Below are 23,869 nucleotides of genomic sequence, written 5' to 3'. Positions count from 1 at the left end.
ATAGATAGATAGATAGATAGATAGATAGATAGATAGATAGATAGATAGATAGATAGATAGATAGATAGATAGATAGATAGATAGATAGATAGATAGATAGATAGATAGATAGATAGATAGATAGAAAAAATTTAATAACTCATCTCTATAAATGAGCACTAAAACAAAACTCAGGTATCAAAAGTTTTTTAATTTATATAAAAGCATGGATTTGTTTTCAAACTGTACCATTACTCTGATCTAAGTCACAAAAAAAGCCAATAAGCACATATTAAAAACATTTTAAGATTCACCAAATGTTTTTTTCCCTAGTGCATTTTACCGTCGGTCACTAATACGTTCATGTAATTCACCATTGCTCATAATCATTTTTTTTCTTCATAGGGTGAAGAAAGTACTGACTTGGACGCTTCACTTGAAGCTTTCAAGCAAACATCTAAGCTAGAGAACTGATGAAGAAGAGAATCATCAACAGCATCTTGAGCTAATACTGTTTTCCTCCCTTGGGAGCCAGTTGATCTAATGGTCTGGCAGAGCATCATTATAGCGAGACAGGATATGTACTGAGCGTCAGTAACAAAGACGTTAGATCAGACAGCAAACAGCTGCTGTCCTGTAGGACGTAGATGGAGAGGAACACATCACAATTCTCAGACAATTGCAGAAAAATGTTTCCCTCATTTCTTTTCATCTTCATTTCTGCTGGTAGAAAATATAACTGAATGACTGGTAATAAAGCAGCTTCTGAGCAGAACATTGTGCCTGAAGAGGCCACACACTGCTGGATTTTTTTGGTCATTCTCTCCATGTATTACCGGAAAACTACAGAAAATAACTCAGAGAATTATGTCAGCAAACAATCTCAGATGTCTTCTGGTTTAAAATCACTTAAAACACATTAAAAATACTGTCATTTTCAGAACCAGATAAATATGCTTTTAACAAACTACATTATAAATATGAAGTTTGTCAAATTTATTTTAAAAACATTAGTAATCCAGTGGACCAGATGTTAGTCATTTTCTGTTTTACAGCCACTATCTGTGCTTTTTCCCTGCATTCATCTTCTTCAAAGCCTTAATCCATGCAGGGAGATTGGAACGTCTGGCTGGCAGAGCCTCGTCTATTTCTCCCTGCATCCCATCATAGTCCGGCTCAAATAAAGAGTCCTCATCTGCTGCAGAATCCTCCTCTGAGTCTGTAACTTCCATGTCCGGAGATGCTATGGTGACCACCTGCTCGCAAAAATGAACCCGGCGCTTCTCCTCCACACGTCTCTGAGCCGCAGAAACATGAAAAATGGAAAAATAAAAGTCAGTTTGATCTCCAAAAGGTCTCCAATTATCACTTCTAGATTAAATGGGTTTATCATTCTGTTCTTTCTTCATTCTTGTTTTTTTTTTTTTTTCTTTTGGGAACAATATGATCTGCATGTACTTTAAATTGAATAACATACCAAAACTATAACTTATCAACAGTATTAATATTACTTTATTTGCCATGTTTATTTGCCAGTTGCCTTCACATTTCAAAGCTTTACACCACATGGAGGCGCCATCCTTCACAACATCTTACCCGTTTTGTCAGCGTTTCCATTGAGGATTCGGCGTCGTGCATCATGCCATGTCTGAGGACACTCCGAGGCGGAGGTGCAGAGGGATTAAATGATGTTGGAGACAGAGGGGTTGGTTGGGGCTTTTGCTCATGTGAAGGTGAGATGTTTGCATGCTGGGGCTCCACTGATTCTTCCATCAGTTGGATGTTGGTTGAGGATGAAGATGAGAGTATCCCGGCTTCATCACAAAGAAAAAAAAAAGAGAAAAAGTAAATAAATGCCATTGTAAGCAGCCATTACTGGTAAACTCTAGGCAACAATTTTTTTCATCAAAATATAGATTAAAACTGCTACCAACTGGTAACAAAAGATCTTAATAATAAATGTGTATCAAGTGAATATGTGAGTACTAAGTGAGTATTATTCAGGGCCGGCCCAAAGCAAGACAACCCAAACTACTGCTTAGGGCCCAAGTGCAACTAGGGGGGCCCCAACAACAACAGTTTGTTTTTTTATGAATAATGATTTCTATAAAAATATAGTAACAAAACATACAAGTTCATGATAAAATGTTAAATTTTTTATATCAATATATCTTTAACCATGTAAGAATCATTACTTATAAATAAAATTTAAAAAAATGTGTGTGTGGTCTGATCATGTGACCGTTATAGCTTCAATCGAGATCATTGGCAGAAGTAGAGGGCCACCCGAATCAAATGTTGCTTAAGGCCCCATGGAGGCAGGCTTAGTCCAACCCTGGGATTACAAAGGGGATTCTTGCTAAGAAAGTATCCCACTAGTAACTTATAAAATATATTGTAGATAAATCCCCATCCCAATATCAGCGTGTCCAATAATTCTATCATAAAGAGCTACTTTGAGTGATAATTGTTGGCTTACATATTTTAACTCTTATCAACTTGTATTTTATGTGTGCTGAGGTGATCTTCAGTCTCACAACAGAAGATCAGAAAGAGAGGTTTAGCAAATAAAAGGCATGTACAGAAATTAGTTATCAGTATATCAGTATAAGTACAACATACATATAAGTATGCTTGCAAAACCTCTTAGTGTTCAGTACTCTGTAGGTATCCCTTCCCTTAATATTTTATTATATTATTAGTATATTACAGACAACACCAAAGCAAAACCCTGCATAATTGCAGCATATACATCTAATGCTCTGAACTTCCATATCAATGTGGTTTTTTGCACCATGTTTTTATTTTTTTTCTTCTCCCACACTGTTACATTTGATCACTGCTAAGAAATGGAAATGTCATGAAGGTTGTACAAAACAAAATTTCAATAAAAGTCGTCTTAGTCTAAAATACTGAAGATACACTGCATCTTAATAGGAAGGATACTCATAAGGTAGTGACAAAATCAACAAAGTCTGGTCGATCAGTAGACCAGCAAAACTCCTCCAAGAATTAATGAGTTTTGCTCATGCTTTACATCAGTAATTACCGTATAACTAATTCACACCAATACACGATAAAGTACTCTGACTATACAGTGATACTCCTGAGCTACACAAATCTTCTATCAGGGAAGTCAGTCTTAGAATAAATGCAAAGCAAAAAACCTAATATTTTTCCCTCATTGCTCCATATAGAGAAAGTTAATCAGTCGGTGTCTTATTAATACTTATGTGTCAAAATTAAACATCTATTATTTTGGAAAACGCAAATTAATCAGGTCTGCTAAGAGACCAACAAAGGAGATATTTCTTTTTTAAGCCTAAGACAGTTTAGAACAAGTAAGCTAATTCTACTTTTATTTTACAACTATGTCATAACGAGCCTTTGCATTATTGTAATACCAGTTGGTATAAAACTCAATCCATTACATTGTAATGAAAATGAAAATCCATTGTAAGATAGAAGGGTAAACAAATCCAAAGAATTGACTGAGCCATCTAGCAAAATAATATACTGTTCTGAATTGTGACTGCAGATTTCTACCATACAGTCTAGAAAACAAGGAGTTTTTCCTCTCCACTGTCGCTACAAGCATGCTTAGTGTGAGGGATTGCATTTGAGTCAATGAGTCAATGCAATCAACTGGTTTTCCTTAGATATAAAACTTTTAATCAATTTGACTGTATGATCTGTTGAACTGTAAAGTGCCTTGAGATGACATGTGTTGTTAATCGGTGCTATATAAATAAACTGAATTGAAACTGAATTGAATAAGTATTTTCACAGGTAGCTCGTTAGCTTGTAGCACCCTGCTTGTGTGATGTAGATGCATTTTATGTAGGTGTGTTATGCAGGTTTATTTAGGTGTGCTGCAAGTACCTCAAAGGTAGATTTTAAGTACATAATTAAGTTCCTTGCAGGTACTGAATAAGTATATAAAATGAATGCCCTGTGAGTAAAGTGTAAGCATCACAGGGAGCCCATTAGTCCATAGGTACCATGTTCCCTGTAGCCTCTTCATACAGTGTACCATCACTGTTTCCAACAACCTTAATAAGTTTATATATTCATGCTGATTTTTGCACAGTTTCTGTCTTAGTCACTTATATAACACGCTGCTGTCATTTTTTAAATCTCTGGTGTTGCTACTCACATATCCATTACTGCAAAAATGTCCACAGCTGTATATTGGTTATTTATTCTGTCCAGATGCACAGTATTAATAATGTAAAAACACTTTACAGTGCAGTATTTAATTTGTTTATTTTCTTAACTTGGTCAATTATTCTTTTATTTTTATACACTTTTTTTAGGTCCACATTTGTGTGACCACTTTTGCTGTAATCTTTCGCTGCTGTAACACTACAATTTCACCTTTGTGAGATGATAAAGGGATTTTCTATTCTATTCTATTCCATTCTAGCTTCTTCATACTGTGTGTCTGCTTTAAATCTTTTACAGAATCATGAAACACTGGTTTTGTGTGCTTTCCACGTTTTTCCGTGGTATGTGTTTTGTACCTGTGTTTTCTCCATCACTCATGTTCTCAGTCTGAAGCCTCTCCTCTCTCCTGTCTGCTGGCTGATGTTGCCTCTTTCTACTCATCTGGAGCCTGTTCCTCACGATTGAATGGTACGGATTCCCTGATGGCTGCAAACAAAAAGAAAAGATTGTTAATGCGGGAGCTGAGGTAACTTACATGTTGGTTCTTGTATAGAAATCAATCGGACCTCTGCGAATGCTGACAGTTTGAGCTGAAGTTTGGACAACATTTCCGATCGACTTTGTCCGTCTTCCATCGGCTCCGACTGGTCAGACTGTTGCTTTAAAGCTGAAGGGTCCATGTTTCTGGGTGGGTAAGTAGGAGCTGACTGTGAGGACTCTGGACTCCTGAAGCTCCAATGGTTGAGCCCAGCCTGATTCAAACTCCCCGGCGACTGATTAAGACTGGAAGGATTTGGCTGAATATGGGGTTGGCTTGATGGGTCAACTGATGGTCTCTCAGTTACTGAGGTAGCGTGTTGGTTTGGGTTAATAAATGTAGCCACCGTATGGTTGTCCCTGACAATCTCATCCAGAAGGTTGAATGACCCCAGGCCAATGTTCACGTCACTGCTACGCCTAAAAAAAACAAAAAAAACAATGATAAGTTCAAATTCAGTTAGGCTTCAAAGACTCAACAATCTTGTAAACTAAGAAACAATATTTCTCTGGTTAATGCAGTAATGAATCTATACATAAACAATAGATTTAGGTATCTTATGAATTACAGGTCAGTACAGTTATTTGTTGTGGAAATCAAATCCAATAACAGTTCCACAGATTATAGAGAGGATAAAAGCTTTATCACAGCTCGGCCTTTCTTCAAATTTACTGCCGATCGCACCTCTCTTTATTTGTTGGCATCCTGGTTTCTTTCATTTTTTAGTATTTTCAGCATTGATTACATATGCAAAAAAATTTCATACAGTACCTTTAAAATTTTTGATACTAATCTTTGTACCTTTTATAAATAAATGTACCTCTAAGTTCATACTTAGAAAACTTCCAAGTAGTTTGGAAGTACACTTCTTTATGCTCCCTAGATTCCTAGTGCATTATTACCAGTGTATTCATGATCAATAATGTATTTGGATCAGTTTTAATGCTTCATATTTCTTCCATCTTTCTTCTGTTTATGGTGAACTGGGTTGAAATTAGATTTAAAGATCTTTACCAATACTTTTGCACTACAGGTCACATTTTGAACAAGTGGTGAGAATTGGAGAGCATGTTTTGTATTAATTTCAAATTGCTTTTGGTTTACCATACTTATTGACATTTAACATTTTAAATTGTTTATATATGGGTTTAAACACAAATTGTAATTAAAAAAATTCACTTCTAAAAATTGCAAACAATCTTTGGGTCTGATCATTCTTAATTAGCCTAAGCATTTTTTTCTTTACCTACCACAAAATATTATATGTTTTCTTCTGCTGTAATTTGGCGTTTCTTTATTTATGCCAAACGCAAATCCTTCTAAAAGGTTATTACAAACCTAAAGTGTTAACAGAACTAGAACAAAGATTGAACCTTTATCTATTGGAAAGACTTTCAATATTTTTATTGTACTTTGAAAGAGTCATTTGTATTGTAACTTAAAAACACTTATCAAAGGCATTTACTACACAATCTGCTTACCATGCACCATTGATTCTATAAGCGTTTCTTTTCTTTTCACAATCTGACATATTCCTTTTCATTAACTCCTCCTTTATAAAAGTGACATTTGAGAATTAACTACATATTTATTGTTGAACAATAAGGACTTTCACATTGTTCCCAAACATTAACCCTTCCTTTAATAGCTGGGTTTATCTCTGTTTCCTTGAAAGGTTTATCTGAAAGAATTAGCACACACCATTGTCTGAAAGTGTGTTTGCAGACATCTGATGACAGGCTCTGTCAGTGACAGGGGCGTTTCTGGCTAATTCTCAGTGCTATGACTGGAAAGATCCCAAATGTCTTTCATAACTCTGGCCAGTTTTTTTAAGGAACAAATAAAAGTTCATTGTTGCTTCTTTTTTTAATTGAAGAACTGCTTTCAGCTTGTTTTGACATTTTTTTGTGTGGTGATTACCTGTTGTTGATTACAGCAGTCTCGTCTTCTGCTTGTGCAGGATGTACATTGTTGGAATCACTGCAGGCTGATGGAGGGAATGTTGTTTCTGTTTCATTGCTTGTTTTGTTTCCATCTATTCCTGCCATTATTATCTGTGTAAAAGTTGAAATGTGGCAAAAGAATTTAAGTTATAATTCAAATACCTTTTCTGTGATCATCTATGATTGACTAATAGGATCAATAAGAGATTATTGCTTACTTGTGTTTCCGGTTGAGGACATCTTTCTTCTTTTCCTTTTTTTCCAGCGTTGCCATGTCTGTCCTTAAATCTCTCTTTGATCTTCTGCGTCCATCTCCTTGTTTTATTCTCAGATGACGGTCTTCTCCTTGTGTTTGTTGTTATTTGGCTGCTTGAGAAGACTTGCACGTCTTTATTTTGTCCCAAGCTGCCGATCCCTCCGTTTCCAACATGGAATCCAGTATATCCTCCACCAATATCTGTTCCTTTCACAGACCACAGAGGGATTTGGTTCTGGTTTTGTGTCACATTTGAAACAATGTCAGTATCAGCAGGGATCTGTCCCGTCATCAAGGAGCTGCCGATGCTCTCCTTCTCAGCATCAGTCCTCTTGAAGAAGGTAAGTTTAACATCCTTTTGTGGTTTAACTGGGAAAAGTTGCCTCGTACCTGTTGGGGAGAACCCAGACCGTGGAGTCTGTCCCAACTCTTTCTTCTCACCAAATTGTCCATCAGTGCTGACTTTCTGAGAAGGGAAAAAAGTTGGACTCCTGTTCCCTTCAACAGAAGGACTCGCTTGCTGTTTTTCATAGCTTTCAAAGCCAGAGTTACTGTTCACAGCTGGGACTGTAAACTCCTTTGAAGTGTTCCCATTAAAATTAAACACATTTACAGATCTGCTTTCAATGTTCTGAAAGCTAGATGCTCCTCGCTCACCATTTTGACCCAGAGCAGGAGTTGCAGATGGGGATACGGGTGCTTGACAAAACGTCTGGCCCTCTCTTCCAGGTTGGAGCTTCAGTCTCTGCAGCATAGACTGCAGCAAGGCCTGAGAGTCTGATTGTTGAGCTGACTGAGACATCTAGATTCAAGCTTCTGTGTTAAATCCTGGTTTCACTGAAACACATTTGAACAATGCAGCACATCCAGCTAAACAAGGAAGGCTTCCACTCACAGCTGTGTTTTATTGGAGCTTGTTACCTGTGCTGGGATCATTTCACTCCTTTCATCCACCTGTAGTAGAAAACACTCCTGCGAAGGCTGGCTTGCTCAAACAGAGTTTTTCAATCTCCTTCCATCATGCGAACACTTCCTCACCACAAAAGTAGACCAGGGCCCACATTTTACCGCTTATCTTCCTGCTGTTTCTTCTCAAACAAGCCTTCGTTTGACATCCACACGCCAACACTTCTCAAACCTTGCAGCAAAAGTCCTTCTTTTATAAAAAAAAAAAAACCTTCTTCTTGCTTCTGGTAAAAGTATCTCTCTTTTCTCTAAAATGTCCACAGTTTTAGTCACACCTCTTCTTCAGCAGCTGCTTCAATCTCCTCTGATGGGAGGAGAGTGAGTTCACGCCAGCGTTCCTCACATCTTACGCACTGAAGCAGACAAACAAGAAAAACCGGAGAGGTGAGATAATTTCACTTTGACAGTAACCCTCCCTCTGCGTGCGTCTTTCTTTTTGTGTTTTTAATCGCCCTTCCTTCCTATTTCTCACTGAGTATAACACATGTGTACACACACACCCTCTTTCTTCCCACAGTAACCCTCCTTTGGTAATTATAGGGAGGTTTTTACCCAGAGTCGCTGCTATTTTTTACCATTTGCATCTTTAGATTGAGAGAAAACTATGATGGTATTTTAGCGACCCATGATGTCTTTATTTAAATGTTCTTCAGAAAATAACTAAGATCTACTGTGCCTTGCTGCTTTGCTTTTTCCAAATTTTGTCTCAACTACAAAATGAAATATAATTTATTGGAAATTTGAATGATAGAACAACACAAATGAGTAAATATTTATGAAGAGGAACAAAATTGATACCAGGTTTTCAGATGCATTTAAAAAAAATTTTGAAAAGTTATTTTCGATTCAGGTCCTTTTACATTGATACCCTTTAAATAAAGTCCAGTGCACATGACAGCCATCAGAAATCATCTAATTAGTCCTCATATAAATTAAGTTTAAATACAGCTCTCTGGATTGCTTCCACCTAAGATTAAAGGCCAGACAAGGGCATCAATCAGAGAAGCAGCAAACAGGCCCACAGTAACTGTGGAGGACCTGCAGAAATCCACAGTCAGACAAGATCATTTGTTTAATAAACTGCGTACTTCCCAAATCTGACTTTCATGACAATGAAAGATTTACAAGATTTAAAAGGGAAGAAACTCCAATTCGCAATTTGACATAATTCCTGCAGGGAATGAATACATGCAGGGCAAAAAAAACTAACACTGAACTCGTAATTCTTATCATAAAGCATAGCGGTGGCTTCATTATGCTGTGGGGATGCTTTCCTTAGCAGGGACATAAAGGTCTGAGGGCTTCTCCTGAGGTAGCATTAGGTACCATGAGGCCAAGCATCCTCTCTCTCACCATTTTGACCCAGAGCAGGAGTTGCAAAAGGACATCATGATGTGGAAGAGGTGTGTCAGCCATGACAGCCCAACAGCACCCAGACACCTGGTCTCTGGGTGTTGTTGGGCTGGGCTGCCGTGGCTGACACGCATCTTCCACATCATGTGGTGGTCAGGGACAGTGGGCCTGGACTGGCAGACTGGGATAGTGGTTCCCCTCCATAAGAAACGAGACTAAAGGCAGTGTTTTATCTCGGGCTGCAACTAAAAATTTTTTTTGTTTATTTTTTTGTCATTAAAGTTATTTGTAGAACATATGTGCGTAAAACCTTCCCCAACCCTCCCCACCCCCCACAGAACAAAAACCACAAAAAAAAAAAAAAAAAAAAACAAGGTCAGCGCATATCCAAACAATCAGAGTTGCACAAATAATTGGCACATATGCAAATATCCTCAATGTTGGCAGAAACAACCAAAAAAGACAGAAATAATCACTCGTCTATACTTTCCAAAACAGCAGTTCGTCAAAGGCATTTAATTATCCCTACATTGCAGGAGAGTAAATAATTAAATTTCTTAACATGTTATGTCATTATGTAGCCTAGCCAGCATTTGCTCATATGACACTATTTCCAACATTAATTCCAACCAGTTTTTAACATTCTGAACAGCTGAAGATATACATAGTCTGAGTTGAATTATATTCCCAATTCTCGGGATACAAGATCAATTGGAACAAATCCGAGTGCATGCCCATATCCTAGGAATGCAGTTCAAGTGATATTATGCAATTTAACTTTAAGGGGATTCCTTCAGGTATAAAATAGAGGAAATAATGCTATTAAATATGGAACCGCTTCTTCAAAAAATAAGAATTAATCTTGACAAATGGGCAAAAATGAAACTATGTATATGGGGAATGGTGAATGTCATGAAAATGGTGATAACCCTGATGTTTATTTATGTGTTCATAATGGTACCTGTTGACATCCCGTCACATGTATAAAAACAGTATGAGATTTGTTTTAAGGACTTCCTCTGGGATAAGAAGAAATCCAGATTTAGCATTAAGATTTAATGCTAAAACCCCCCAATTAAGACTATATAATCTAGATTTTGAAATTTCTAGATGGTTTAGATATTTTGAAAAAGGAGAAACGAAGCTCATATGGATGAATATTTAGAAGAAATTAGTGAACCCTTTCAGACCAATAGATGGTTTACCATGGTGAAACCTATAATAAACAACTAAACAAAATCCAGTATCAGCACGTTCCAAATTAGCATGGAGGGAGATGTATAAAATATGTAGGATGTCACATCTAAAACAGTTATATTCGTCATTGTGGTTTAATCCATCCATCTGTATTTGAATAAAAACTGTTTATTGGGAACAATGGCTTGTGAAGGGACTACTCATTGTGGATGATTTGTATGCAGATGGGGTTTTTATGTCTTTTTCAAATGTCATGCTGAAATATAACTTAAAAAAGATAGTTTGTGGAAATATCTACAAATTAGAGGTGGTATTATTAAATGTAAATTTACACATAAAGATAATCCAATACAGGAATTTATGGGCTTAAGCAGAGTTAAGTATAAGGCATCAATATTTTATAAATTGTTTAAAAGCATGAAAAAATATATATGTAAAGGTCTGGGGATTGGCTGAACTTTTAGGGATGAAGAATGGTTGAAAATAATTCCAAATAATGGGAAAAACTTTAAAGAATCGGGAGGGAAATGTACATATTATAGGATGGTACATAGGTTTTATTTCACACCATCTAGGCTACATAGAATGGGCCTACTTGCGGATACCTTATGTTGGAAATGTAAAACGGAACCAGGAACTTTTATACATGCGATATAGGAATGTTAATGCACTTCCCCCTTCTGGAAAGTAGTATTACAACACATTGGAAGGTGGATAGGGTTGGGGATATCCATGTCACCAAGACTTTGCTTGTTAGGGGATCAAACAGTGATGCCTAAGATGTCAAAGCATCAACAAACCGTGGTGCAGGTGGGAACGGTTGCGGCTGCCAGGATAATCCTCAACTATTTTTTTTTTTGTTGATTCTTTTTTTGATTGATCGATTAAAAACCAGATAGTCAAAGGTTCCTTAAAAAAGACTTTTTATGAAATTAAACCAGATGAAAATAAAACTTTTCCATGTTAGGAGTTCTGGATAGAGCATATTGACAGATGAAAAAGTTTTTATATCTTAGATGCAAAATGTTTGTATATTTTTTCCTAATTGGAGTTTGGTACGGACGTGTTCCCAGTGCATGTTTCAACATGACAGAGGGAAGGGCTGCCCTATGTCACTGGTCCTGTTCATAACCTTTATGGACATAATTCCTAGGTGCAGCCAAGGGCCGGGGAAGGTCTGGTTTGGTGACGTGAAGATTTCAACCCTGCTGTTCGTAGATGACGTGGTTCTGGTCCCAAATGAAGATGAAGAACAAGTACATCAATAAAATAAAGAGAAATATTCTCAATCAATCATTTGGCTAAATTATAATCTATTGCAAATATAAGAGAATCAAAAATCCACAAAGTGGCAGTGAGCATTTTTTGTGAAATGGTGTATAGCATAATTTACGGCATTCAACATCTCACTGAAAGAAAACATATATAGATACCTGAACTAATTTATGTTGGGAGACTAAATTTAGATTAGAATGTATAGGTTGTAAACTATGACCATAAAATTGTTGACATTTTATCAGAGTAAACTGAAGTTCAATTTAGTTTTTGTGCAACAGAACCTTACTCTGTCAAGTCCTGTTTGTTAAATGCTTATTAATTTAGGTCAGGTGAGCAGAACTGGGGAAAATCTAAGTCATATCATGAAAATTCTTACTAAACGCATCAATAAAGAGTATTTGGGTGCACTGGAAAAAAACAGGTGACATTTTTGAATTTGAGGGTGTGTAACATAAGACCTTCTAGAACAGGGGTCTGCAACCTTTCATATCCAAAGAGCCGTTTTGCCCAGAGTCCGACCAAGTAAAAGTTGTTTAGAGCCGCAAAATGTAACATGACTTTTTCTAGAAAACCTTATTTTTTTTATCTTGTATAGGAAATTAGTTGTTGCCATCTCAAACAATCAACAATTCATGTATTTTTAATGTTAAAACATATAATTTTCAAGCTAATTCATAGAAAAATGTCTCTTAAAACATATTTCTGGTTCTTTTAATCTCATTCTTTTCCCACTTATAAAAAACACTAAAGCTATTGATACCGGTATATATTAAAGTAAATTATTTATCATTTTATATACATTTTAGCCACTATTAAGAGCCACTGAAGAGGGTCCAAAGAGCCATATGTGGCTCTGGAGCCGCAGGTTGCAGACCCCTGTTCTAGAACCATTGCTTTACATTATAAGTCATAAGCACAAGGCAGAATAATACAATCTGTGATCAAGGTAGAACACAGAGCGAAAAAAATGCAGAAAAGTTTTAATATCATATTCTATAGGTGTATATACATTTTTTAATTTAAACATAAGGAAAACAAATGATAATGCATTGTTGGGTTTGGGGGACCCACCAAAACCAAAAACTATAAAGAAATTCAACAGGTTTACCATCATGTTGTTAATGATGGACTGGTTAAACTAGCACACTGAAAATGAAAAAGACATATCTATAAATAACTCCATAAATATAAATAAAAATTTTGCAGCAACTTCAACTCTTTCATTTTTGAATGTATCATGATAAAATGTTATGCAGTGTGTACCAAGTTTATTTAGTAAATTTAAAGAATCACAATCTCTTTAACTATGTACCCCTACTGTTTAAAAGTATCAGCATTCTCTATGTATCCACACGAAGTGGTCATATTTCCAAAATGTCCCTATTTCATAGCGCTGAAATATGTCAGAAAACACAAGTCGAAAGAGTCGACTCTTTTGGGGATCTAAGCCAAATCTACAGGATCTCAGGACAGATGCCGGAATTCCCGCCAATAGAATTTACACTTTCGTGAGTGCGCATGCGCTGGAAATCCGTCTCTCTGATTGGTCCGCTGCGAAGAAGCGAGTTATGGCGGCGTAAACAAGGCGAGGGTAGGATATTTGAAGTGGTCCCTGCAAATGAACTTTTAATAACACAGTCACAGTCACAACAAGTATGTTTTCAAATAGTATACTTATTCCTTGGTCGGACACCATTAAAATCCAACCAACTGATTCTACGGCCGTTTAATAGTTTTATGAAGCTCATAGCAAGGTTTGCTAATTAACTCATAACTGTAAAAATGCAATGTGTCGTGACGGGAGGAAACGTGAAAGGTATTTACCCTTTTTCTTTCTGTTCAAATCCCTTTGTAGTTAGATGGAAAGCAGTATGCGTTGTTAATAATTGTTTATGTGTGTGTGTGTGTGTGTGTGTACCGTCCAGTGCTGGGAAAAGCCATCCACTGTCTGTCCAGGATCGGAGATGAGTTGTATGTGGAGCCACAGGAAGATGGGGTGAGCTGTTCTACAGCTGCTGTCAGATAAAACGACACTTCCTCCTGCCATGCATGCAGTCTGGTTTCTTCCTGTCAGTACAAACTTGCGTCAATGAACATCGCTGATTTAGTTGTATTTTTTTTCTCTCTCTCTCTTGTAGCTGGCCCTGCGGTCTGTGAACTCTTCTCGATCGGCATATGCTTGCTTCCTGTTCGCACCGCTCTTCTTCAGCAGGTGCAGCTTTAATGTTCCTGTCTTTTTTTGAGTGGGTCAGTGAATCTGTGTAAATACTAACTAAATGCAACGTTTCTGTGCAGGTACTCCATTCCCAAGGAGCTCAGCTTCCGCTGCAAAATGGCAATAAAGGTGTGAGAACAAAAAAAACAACAATCTAAAATGTAACCCTTTCTGCCTTGTTTTCTATGTTATACCACCATAAAGCTGAGCAGAAACTGCTCCATCATCATCATCTGCACTTTTCCTTACATAAGACATAATGACAAAGGTTTATTTCATGAACAGTTATAGCTACTGTTTTACACATACACCACAGACTAAAGGTTTTTAAGCCTATTTTGGTTTTTATAGTTCATGACAAAAAAGTTATTTTCAATAATCATGTTAATCAAATAATTAACATTAACATAAAATACTGCATCAAGAATCTAATCAAAAAAATACGTTGACCGTTTTTGTCCATTACTCTGGGTCATTCTGCTTAGTATTTACTTACCTTAAAAGAAGTTTTTTTTTTGGCCAAAAACATGACATTAACATATGCAAACTGTTATTCGCTTTTTTTTTATTATTATTTTTTTTTGCATTGAAGTTTTCAAAATCGTCACTTCCTCTAAGCTCTTGCATTGTTTTGTGTTCATTTTGTCTGGTAGCATGAATGCATACTTAAAATAAAGTAAATGGAGCATAGCAATGGAAGAAAACTGATCTTGCACTAAATTAATCCTTGAATTCCTTTCAGACTTTTGCTCTCTGGTGTCTAAAAGAAGTTGCCGTTTTAAAACTGCAAAGTTTAAACATCTAAACCCTCCCAGGATTTCTAGCTTTTCTTTTTTTTTTTATGAGATGCCAGCAATGATTTTTGAATGACTGTGTGGAGCCTCGAGTAAGGGAGCTCTGCTGCTTAGGTGGCTGTGGGAAGGCCACTACACATTTTACTTGTTTAAAAAAAGCAATATTTTGTTCTTATTGCACTGTATCCCTGGCAACCAAAGAGTGCCATGTCTGTTAAACAGTCAAAGCTTCATCTTTACCTGATATTTTCTGTACCACGATGGTACCAGAAGGTTGTGGTTATCAGTGTGAAACCTCCAAGCTTCCTGCCCCAGATAGTTGCACATGAACTCACAATGTAAATGCCTCCAATTTACTCATATATGGTTGAAATTATAAAAAGAAGGTAATATCCAGTGTTCCTTTTTTTCTACAGGACATGTAACACCTAAGAGATGATTTCCCTGCAGAAAAAGCTTCAGCCTCTGTTTAAGAGTTATTGTCTGACTTCCTGTTTTGTTCTCTAATTTGCCAGAGTGTGCAGACTGTCTTCAGATCTCTGGCAACTTTAGAAAAGTCGGTGGAAAAGTGTCACATCAGCCTTGATGAGCAAAAAGACCGCCTTACCTTCACATTGCACTGCAAACATGGTAACAGGGCGTCCCACTGGCATAACATTGCTGTTGTGTGAGAATTTCACCAGGAATTCTTGTCATTCATTTTTTATTACTAATTTGGATCGCTGTGCATTTATTACATTGCATTCCTGTGTGTCATTATGAGGTCTAAGGGTTTGTGTGTTGGGATGTTCTCTCCAGGACTCCTGAAGACACATAACCTGTCTTACCAGGACAGTGAAAGCTTGGAGGCAGTGTTTGATAAAGACAGCTGTGCTAATGTGCTCAGAGCCCAGCCCAGGTCTATAAATCTTCACTCATGTTTTGCTTTTCTTCTACAGCTCCTCATAATAAGCCTCACTAATACTTTCAGAAAATTTTTTTTCAAATAAGCTTTGCTGTCTTTGTTCTCAGAGTGCTGGTGGACACGGTTGCACACTTCCCTACGTCCTTGGAAGAAGTGACCGTGACGGTGAATGATGAACGGATGTGGGTCAGGAATTATGTGGAGGATGAATCAGGTGACGTCATTTGTCGTTTTCTATGTCGGGGGGGTTTCCCCCCCATTAGGCACATCACCGGATGGCGAAGCAAGAAAATAAATCAGTTATTACAAAAACACAAATTGAAACCTGATCTGCAGTTCTCTAGATATTAATTAATGTTTCCCTTCTCCCCCAACTTCGATTGGTCATGTTTTAATTTGAACCGTTTTAAAAGGGCTTCAAAGTCAAGAAGATTAAATAAGAGACACACTGTGCTTTAAAAAAAATATGAATTTAGTGGATTTAAGCCGTAATATGCTTTTGTAAGTAAAATAGTTTTGTCAAACTGAAGCAGAAGTTAGATTTTAATGCTGCCAACTTCCCTTCTTTTCTGTTTCCCTCTCTTAGAGCGCTCAAAGGTAATGCTAACTGAGCTGTGTCTGGCTGCCGATGAGTTTGACCAGTTTGCCATAAAAGCTCACAACAGCATCACTTTTTGTCTTAAGGAGTTTCGGGTGAGACAGATAATAGAAAGAAACTTCAATCCTTTAAAAAAATGACTGGATAAACCTTTTTTTTTTTACATTATCTTTCCACCTTCAGGGTTTGCTGTTGTTCGCCGAGTCCACTGGCCTTCCTGTGTCCATGTACCTAGATGAACCAGGCAGGTGAGCATACCTTTTCTTTTTATTCAGATCATCCTCCTAAGATAACTGCCCTGTATCTGCAGACCTGATCTTTGCATTTTGCCTCAATGTGTTTCAGCCCTGTGGTGCTTTCAGTAACAGACAGTGTTCTGGAGGGGAACTTTGTGCTCGCAACGCTTTCGGATGATCGCAGTCCTCCAAAAAGCAACAGAGGGTAAAACTAAAAAATCTATCAAATAGATTTTGATGGTTATGATTGTGTGAATAATGCGTGTAAAAGCGTTAAAACACCAATCAGCTGTCAGTTAAAGAAGGGGGGAAAAAAAGCCACAAGTCATGAAACAAAATGAAAATCAGATCAATAACTTTCAGGCGGTGTTTCCTGTCTGACTCATTTCGGAAACAGACAGGAAGTCCAGGGGATTAGCTCTTCTATGCCTCCTGGTGGATGATTTGAGCAGCGTTAATATCAGCTGGAAGTCACTGTGCTACAGACCCTTTTCATTTTGGCGACTACTAGTTAGTTAAAGGTAATCCACCATAATGTTTTTTCAAATTTACAACCCTTTTTCATGGATCTGAGCAACCGGCAGATGATTAGACAGCTACATAGCCAACTCCACAGGCCTCATTTAGCATTTTTTTTTAAGTTTTTACTTTCATAACAGTACATCATAAAAGAAATATACATGAATAATGTTTCTCTCAAAGTTGGTTCGATCCTACAAATAACAAAACTTTGGTGTTCCTATGACTTCCATAGCTACTGGTCTGCAAAATCCATCACCTAGGCTAGCAGATAGCGTTTTAGAAAGCCTTCAGTTCAAGCTTTCTAATGCGAAGGGATGCAGCAAATGAAGTGAGCCTGTTAATGAAGTTTTCTTGCTACTTAATATTCCAATCAACTGTTAGCTGCGTTATAACAAAGTGTTAAGCCATGTTAAACCGTCTGCAGCTTTCGGCAGTGTGTGTGCTCCTCAGATTGGCTCCAGGGCAACGTATCGTAAGTTTGATCAAATTCATTTTTCTGAGCAACTGAATGTCTGAGCGACTGAATGCATCACCATAAACACATCACCAAAAACCTAATGCCAAACTTTTCTAGAGGAAATAAGGCTACAATATTTTTAAGAAAGTGGAGGATAAGAATGTCTCTTAATTTCCCTCATGTGTTATAGACCACTTCCTCTTATATGATTGGTAATACACTGTTTATAGCGTACTTAAATATCTGAAACAGTTGCCAGGTTGGAGCCTCCTCTCATTAAAGTCCTCTATGTGTAAGATTGTATTAATTATTTGTCAAGCCCAGCATGAACACAGTAGCTGTGGCTATTCCCTGACTCTCTCCTTCTGATCGTCCAATCAGGACCGACGCAGAGCAGCCGCAACCTTCTGATGACTTCATGAATGATGACATGGATTCCTATCTGATCGCTATGGATACCAGCATAGCACCAGGTCCCTCTACCTCAGACCTGCCCACACCCCCAGTAGCTGCATCCAGAAAGCTCCCTGCACCCAATAATAGGAGCAGAAGACACAGTGAGGAGGAGGAGGAGGAAGATGGGGAGGAAGATCTAGAGAGACCGCCAGACAAGAAGGTACAGCTTCAGTTTCCTTAGATAACCAGGTGGCATTTGTTCAGGTTTTTAATTAAACACAAGCCACACACACCAGAGCTTTAATGATTTAATGTTGATGCTGAGAGTTCTTACTTTTATTTGGGGATTTTAAATAGAATCTAACTCTCATTTATGTTAATGCGTTTAACTGACAAAGACAAATCTAGTATTCTCACCTACAGCATGAGACATATTCAAGTGCCTCAAACCTCCACGGTGAGTCCGTGGTTTACATAGACTCATCATAACACTGAAAGGTTATTTATGGACTGAAAATTATGCAGACTCCAGGTTATGATGCTTTTGATGGATAGGGAAAAAAAATAACCTTGACCTTCCAGCTGCAGATGAGCTGATCAGGACAAAAAAAACAGGCATTTTGCAATCATACATTTCAACTTGGGATAGACGTTATTCAATTACAATGTATTTTTAATAAAAAAAAAAAAAAAAAACACATGTTTTGATTATTTTTATATTTGAACCCACATGAATTACTATAACATTTTGATTATTCTATTCTTAATGCTGCCAGTAAGTGTTGCTCTATGGTTAGTTACTATGGTTAGTTACTATTTAGCACTATTTCTTTTAACATATGAATTGAGATTTAGTAATTTAAATCATTAAAATAAATGTAGAAATCCTGTTGTTGTTTTATTGACACCCAGCCTGATTTGATGCTGATAGAGAATCTGTGAAGGGAGCTAAAGCAATGAGGCTTTACTGTGTCACACTGAACACGCTCATCTTTGGTGACCTGATCTGCATCTGTGTCTGCATGTCCTACCAGGACACCATCACATAGCGGAGCCTCTCTCTGATTGGTTGTTGCGGTGCATCAGGCGGGAAATGTTCAGATTTTCCATTTCAAGTTCCGGATGCTTGTAAAGCAACTCAAATGCTTAGTTAGATTCTTATGATGCTCCAGCTGCTCCAAGCTGCACCTCGAATCATCAGACTGAGCTGAACACTAAAGATTAGGGCTGAGTATTTTCGCCAAAGTCCTGAATCGATTAATTTCGATTCGATCTGTTTTTACAATAATGAAAGTGGTTCAGCTGTGTTTCAAAATGCTCATATATTTTATTTTTTTTCCTGTCACATTAAACACAAAGTGCAGACTTGTAAATCAGACAGTTTAAACTTGAGAGGTGAACAAAACTGTCTCATAAGTGCAAACTTGTTTGTGAAAAAGTGAAGCCTCACTCGAGCAAGCAGACGTGACACAGTGGGGACACAGCAGACATGCATGAGATGCATTATCTGCACAAACCATATTTGCAGCATTGTCTGTAACAACTACAGGGTGTTTGCAGGTCAGCCCCCATTTGTTAATGTCTTCAGTCAACCTATTGGCTATATTTGCAGCTATCTGGCTTGAAGTAATCTTGAGAGCATCTTTCCTACTCATTTGAATGTGAACGTCACACGCGTCACTATAAAACTAATCGATCTCATTCCCTAGACATCGATTTTGCAAAAATTTAAAGGAATCGATTAAATTGATTTTTTTTACCCAGCCCTACTAAAGATAAATCATCAGCGCACAAGTGGAAGGACTATCTACAAGACTTAAGTCGAGAAAAGAGGAAAGAAATGAACAATAAATCGACATGTTAACAATGTGACAGAAGAACTAAGCTTTACCTGGGCAACGTTTTGTTCCGTTTATTTTATTTTTTTGCTGCTATGGTTAAAAAAACCACAGGTGGAAACAAAAAAAAGGTGCTCTGTCGTTTTAGGAAGGGTTTAATTGCTGTAACGCTCTTAAAGGTGCTAACATTGATGGTTTAAATTAAAATAAAGAAAATTTCTATTCTTCAATTTTGAATATTCCTGAATCATTTCCAATCAGAAGATAATTAATTATCCTCATTTACTGTACAGAACTGCATTTAACTTCCTGGTGTAGCTCTGACAGCTAACTAGCCAAGGCACACAGCAACAAGCAGGGGAGGGGACATTTTCTTACTGTATGATCCTTAAGGCATATGAAAACATGGTTACTGTGAGACTTTTTTGCGCATGTGACCTAAAACATCCCTTTAGCATACCCTATAGTCAGTAACCATAAAAAATAAAGTTCTGCCTTCTAACTTTTTTCCTTTTCTCCCGTAGTTCCGTTCCTTGTTCTTTGGATCGGTGCTTCCGTCGTCCCCTCTGATGAGCACGCAGCCGGTTACAACTCAGGAAGTGCTGGCCAGCGACAGCGAAGATGAAACTGAAGCAGAATGACGATCAAAGAAACAGAGAAATCTGCAAACCTGACAGCGCTGTTAACACCAACACACCAGGATTACTCGAAGTGACAGAAACTGATGCTTTGGATCCTACTTTCTGCTTTTACTGGACCATTTAGCGATGACATGGACCTGCTTATACAAGCAGTCCTTTTTTTCTCTGCGGATTCTGGTGCTCATGTTGGACTTAAAAAATGTGAGGCTGAACATGAAGCGATTTGGTTTGTTAAAAACGTTCCGTCTGCCTGGTTGTTGGAGAAGCTGTTGCACAAAAGAAAATAAATTAGCTTTTCATATTATATAAACAATATTTATTAGTTATTTACATCTGAAACGGTTGACGTAAAAAGCGTGGTGGAGATCAAAGAAGCAAGGTAATAAAACCTAAAATCAGATGCTGGTTTTAAAAGTAAGATTCAGCATAAGAAACAGAGTGTCTATGGACCTGTGAGCCGGCCTTAGCAGGATGAGCAACATCTTCACAAACTTTCTCCTTCTGGGCTTGAAAACTTTTTCCCCTGGTCTGGGGTTTCCTCCGCTCCCTGTCTTTTTCCTTCTCTTTCTTCTTTTTTAACTTCTCCTCTTCCTTTTCCTTTCTATCCTGCTCCCTCCGCCGCCGCCTCCTCTCCCTGGAGCTCAGTTTCTCCTCCGTGTCTTCCTGGACCGGCTCAGCTGCTGGCGTCACGTCACTGAAGTCCTGAATCAGGATTTTGGGTACCTGCATTTTGGCCTTCTTCTTCTTCTGTTTGGCCTTCTCGGGCTGCTCTCCTTTCAGTTTGCGGAAGAGTCCGAAGCGCTTGGGGATGTCTGCCTGCTGTGCCGCCGCATCATCAGCAACTTGAGGAACGGTTTGTTCTGATTTCGATTCCTCAGGCTGAGATTCTGGTTGACTGGCGCTGAAGTGGGATTGCTTCGCTTTCTCTGCACCGCTGAAGAGATCCTCTGAGAGTCTGCGTGTCGAGCTACGTGAGACGGAGGACTTCCGCAGGCGGAAATCGCTGGAGGAGCGACTGCTGTGGCGTACAAAGCCTAGCTCCTGGCTGCTGTCGCTAAGCTCAGGAGGATCTTTGGTTTCCTGGTGGATTTCTGTGTTGCTGTCAGATTGTTTTGGTTCAGGGAAGACAAAGACATCATCTTCTCCTGCTTTGCTTTCTTGAACATTTTCTATGCTCCCTGCATCCTCCACAGCCTCTTGCACCGACTGTTCAGGTGTAGCAATGTCAGAGGTGCTTATTTGTTTCTGATCAGATTTATCTTTTTGGTCAAGGGACTCATCCTGGAGTAAAATCTCTTTATCTGCAGGTGATGAAGACTCCACAGCCTCCTCGTCTGTCTGAACGTGTATTTCTGATTCCTCTGAATTTCTTTGTTCGGAAACACATTCCTCGCCTTGTGTCTCTGCATGTCCAGACACAGCGGCCTCCTCTATTTGTCCATTTATCACTGCTTCTACTTCTTTAACGGAGATGCTTATTTCATTCTCCTCCTCTCCTTTGGGGCTTTCAGGTGGTGTCTGTGATTCTCCCTCTGTTTGTGTTGTTTCTTCATTCAGTTCGTCCTGCAGAGCTGCATTCTCTGCCAGGACATCAGTTTGTGTCTCTAAGTGGGTGTGTGCCTCTACTTTTTCTGTTTCTACCAGTGATTCAGAGCTGTGCTCTGTGATCGTTCCTTCTTCTTGTTGTTGTTGTGTGTCAGTTTTAGGATCCAGGTCTTGGTGCGATTCCGAGTCCAGGTTTGTCTCACTTCTCTCTGTGACTGCGTCTCGCTGCGGCAGTTGGGAATTTTCAGTTTCTGTAGCCGCCTCTGGTTTCATGTCAGCTTGTGTGGCCGGCTCCTCCCATGACTCTGTGAGAATCTGAAGCTGAGTCTCTGTTTTTGTGTCTATGTTTTCACTCTGAGTCTCAGTGGGATGTTCCTCCAACTCCTCCTTATTTCTATTATTAGCTGTAGGGTTCTCCTCTTCCTCGTGCATCTCTGTCGTCTCCTTCTCCTGCTCATTGCTTGGTTCTTCCAGAACATGTGATTGTTCTCTATTCTGCAGCATTCCTTGGTTCTCTGTTGCATTACTAATTCCTGGATCTCCATTATACTCATTGTTTTTGTTTCCTGGTTCTTCCAGAACAGCTGATCTCTCTGTATTTTCCAGCTTTCCTGGGTTCTCTATCAGATTTATTTGTAAGTCTGCACTCTCCTCTTCATGTGTGCTGTTTCCTGGTTCTTCCAGAACAGCTGATTTCTCTATATTTTCCAGCTTTTCTGGCTTCTCTATCAGATCTATTTCTAAGTCTGCACTCTCCTCTTCATGTCTGCTGTTTCCCGGTTCTTCCAGAACAGCTGATTTCTCTTTATGTTCCAGCTTCTCTGGGTTTTCTATCTGATTTATTTCTAAGTCTGCGCTCTCCTCTTCATGTCTGCTGGTCCCTGGTTCTTCTAGAACATGTGACTGTTGTGTATTTTGCAGCTTTCCTGGGTTCTCTGTCTCATTGATAATTTCTGGATCTCCACTATCATCATTATTTTTGTTCTCTGGTTCTTCCAGAACAGATGATAGTTCTGTATTTTGCAGCTTTTCCTCATTCCCTACCTTCTGATTCATTTCTCTATCTCCAGTTTCCTCCTCATGGCTCTGCTCATCGTCCTCCTCCAGAGGTTGTGTTTGGTTTGGATCAACCATCTCCTCACACTGAGAAGATTCTTCAGCAGTTTGGGATTTGTTTTCCACAGATTGACAGTCCTCTGTATTTTCTAAAATGATTGTGATTTCTCCTTTTTCTTTGCTGTTCTGCTTTTCTTCCAAAGGCTCAGCCTTTTTCTCTTCTTTCATCGTTTCTTCTCTCTGCTCTGTTGGTGAGTTTTTGTTTTCTTCCTGTTGATCTTCTGTCAGCTTCGCCTCGTTCTCTGTTTTCTGTCCGTCTGACGCTAAATCCTCTTCTTGGACACCTTGAACCTTCTTGAATTCTAAATCACTCCAGCTCTTCCAGTCCTCTTTTGCTCCCATTGAAAGATGCCTCACCACTTTTTTGCCGCTCTCCCATTCACTAGCATTGACTTTCCCTCCTTTCCTAAACCTCTTGTGAAGAAGGGAAGGAGACAGAGAAAGAGTAGAGGCGGAGCGGGCAAGAGGGATGGACAGATTCCCCGTTTGTCTTTCCTTCTTCTCCCGTTCTTCCTCTCGCTGTCGAGCTCTTGCCCACGCCATCCGATATCCGTAGCAGCGACCCCGAGGGTCGAATGTAGATGAGGGTTTGTCTTTCCTCCACCTATCCAACTCCTTCTCCGTCCGCCTCTCCAGGTCTTTACCTGAGAGCGGCACTGAACAAACCTGAATGGAGCAGAAGAGAAGACGCCATGAGGGACTTTGTCCAATCATATCACTCCACACAGCCCCTTTGTTTTCAGCTCCTGTTTATTCTAATACTTTTAAACTCAGTCTAACTCCAGCTGTTCTATGGAGGCCTACAGGTTTGTGAGAAAAAATTTGTGAAGCAGAAGACCAAGGAACATGATAGAGAGATCAGGGATGAAGCTGTGGAGAAGTTTAAAGCTCAGTTAGGACCCAAGATAAGATCCTGAGCTCTAAAAATAA

General features: G+C 38.6%; 3 protein-coding genes and 1 long non-coding RNA gene across 4 annotated transcripts in view; 2 read left to right on the top strand and 2 right to left on the bottom strand.

The window, feature by feature from the left end:
• Positions 1-170: 170 nt before the first annotated feature.
• On the bottom strand, positions 171-13,806 carry LOC119788316. The gene is made up of 8 exons (XM_038292571.1): positions 13,596-13,806; positions 7,805-8,202; positions 6,846-7,720; positions 6,605-6,738; positions 4,713-5,103; positions 4,503-4,632; positions 1,576-1,793; positions 171-1,277 (listed from the first exon to the last, which is right to left on the bottom strand). The coding sequence occupies exons 3-8, from the start codon at positions 7,683-7,685 to the stop codon at positions 1,038-1,040; spliced, it is 1,953 nt and encodes a 650-aa protein (XP_038148499.1). The 5' UTR covers positions 7,686-7,720; positions 7,805-8,202; positions 13,596-13,806; the 3' UTR covers positions 171-1,037.
• Positions 4,492-11,886, top strand: LOC119788318. Its single transcript, XR_005281445.1, has 3 exons — positions 4,492-4,614; positions 4,700-8,233; positions 11,553-11,886. It is a non-coding gene; the product is annotated as an uncharacterized LOC119788318 (long non-coding RNA).
• rad9a (RAD9 checkpoint clamp component A) lies at positions 13,205-20,591 on the top strand. Its single transcript, XM_038292572.1, has 12 exons — positions 13,205-13,493; positions 13,603-13,673; positions 13,816-13,889; positions 13,973-14,021; positions 15,202-15,316; positions 15,485-15,584; positions 15,698-15,804; positions 16,177-16,283; positions 16,372-16,436; positions 16,534-16,629; positions 17,785-18,019; positions 20,162-20,591. Exons 1-12 carry the CDS (start codon positions 13,460-13,462, stop codon positions 20,276-20,278), a joined length of 1,170 nt encoding a protein of 389 aa, XP_038148500.1. The 5' UTR covers positions 13,205-13,459; the 3' UTR covers positions 20,279-20,591.
• The window catches only part of tbc1d10c (TBC1 domain family, member 10C), a 12,698-nt gene continuing 8,421 nt past the window's right edge, over positions 19,593-23,869 (bottom strand). The window contains exon 9 of the mRNA XM_038292570.1: positions 19,593-23,605. Coding sequence (XP_038148498.1) covers positions 20,687-23,605 — 2,919 coding nt within the window. The 3' untranslated portion in view covers positions 19,593-20,686. The remainder of the gene's footprint in view (positions 23,606-23,869) is intronic.

Source organism: Cyprinodon tularosa, unplaced genomic scaffold (genome assembly GCF_016077235.1).
Source record: "Cyprinodon tularosa strain WSP-4 unplaced genomic scaffold, ASM1607723v1 ctg314, whole genome shotgun sequence".
Taxonomy (NCBI): domain Eukaryota; kingdom Metazoa; phylum Chordata; class Actinopteri; order Cyprinodontiformes; family Cyprinodontidae; genus Cyprinodon; species Cyprinodon tularosa.
The sequence above is the reverse complement of the archived record's forward strand: the minus strand, read 5'-3'. Positions and strand labels throughout refer to the sequence as shown.

Coding starts and splice junctions, on each gene's coding strand:
- rad9a (XM_038292572.1), top strand. CDS start 13,460: ATGCAATGTGTCGTGACGGGAGGAAACGTGAAAG. Junction 15,317..15,484: donor CACATTGCACTGCAAACATG/GTAACAGGGCGT, acceptor TGTTCTCTCCAG/GACTCCTGAAGACACATAAC. Junction 15,805..16,176: donor TTATGTGGAGGATGAATCAG/GTGACGTCATTT, acceptor TCCCTCTCTTAG/AGCGCTCAAAGGTAATGCTA.
- LOC119788316 (XM_038292571.1), bottom strand. CDS start 7,685: ATGTCTCAGTCAGCTCAACAATCAGACTCTCAGGCCTTGCTGCAGTCT. Junction 6,739..6,845: donor GTCCTCAACCGGAAACACAA/GTAAGCAATAAT, acceptor ACTTTTACACAG/ATAATAATGGCAGGAATAGA. Junction 1,278..1,575: donor TGGAAACGCTGACAAAACGG/GTAAGATGTTGT, acceptor TCTGCGGCTCAG/AGACGTGTGGAGGAGAAGCG.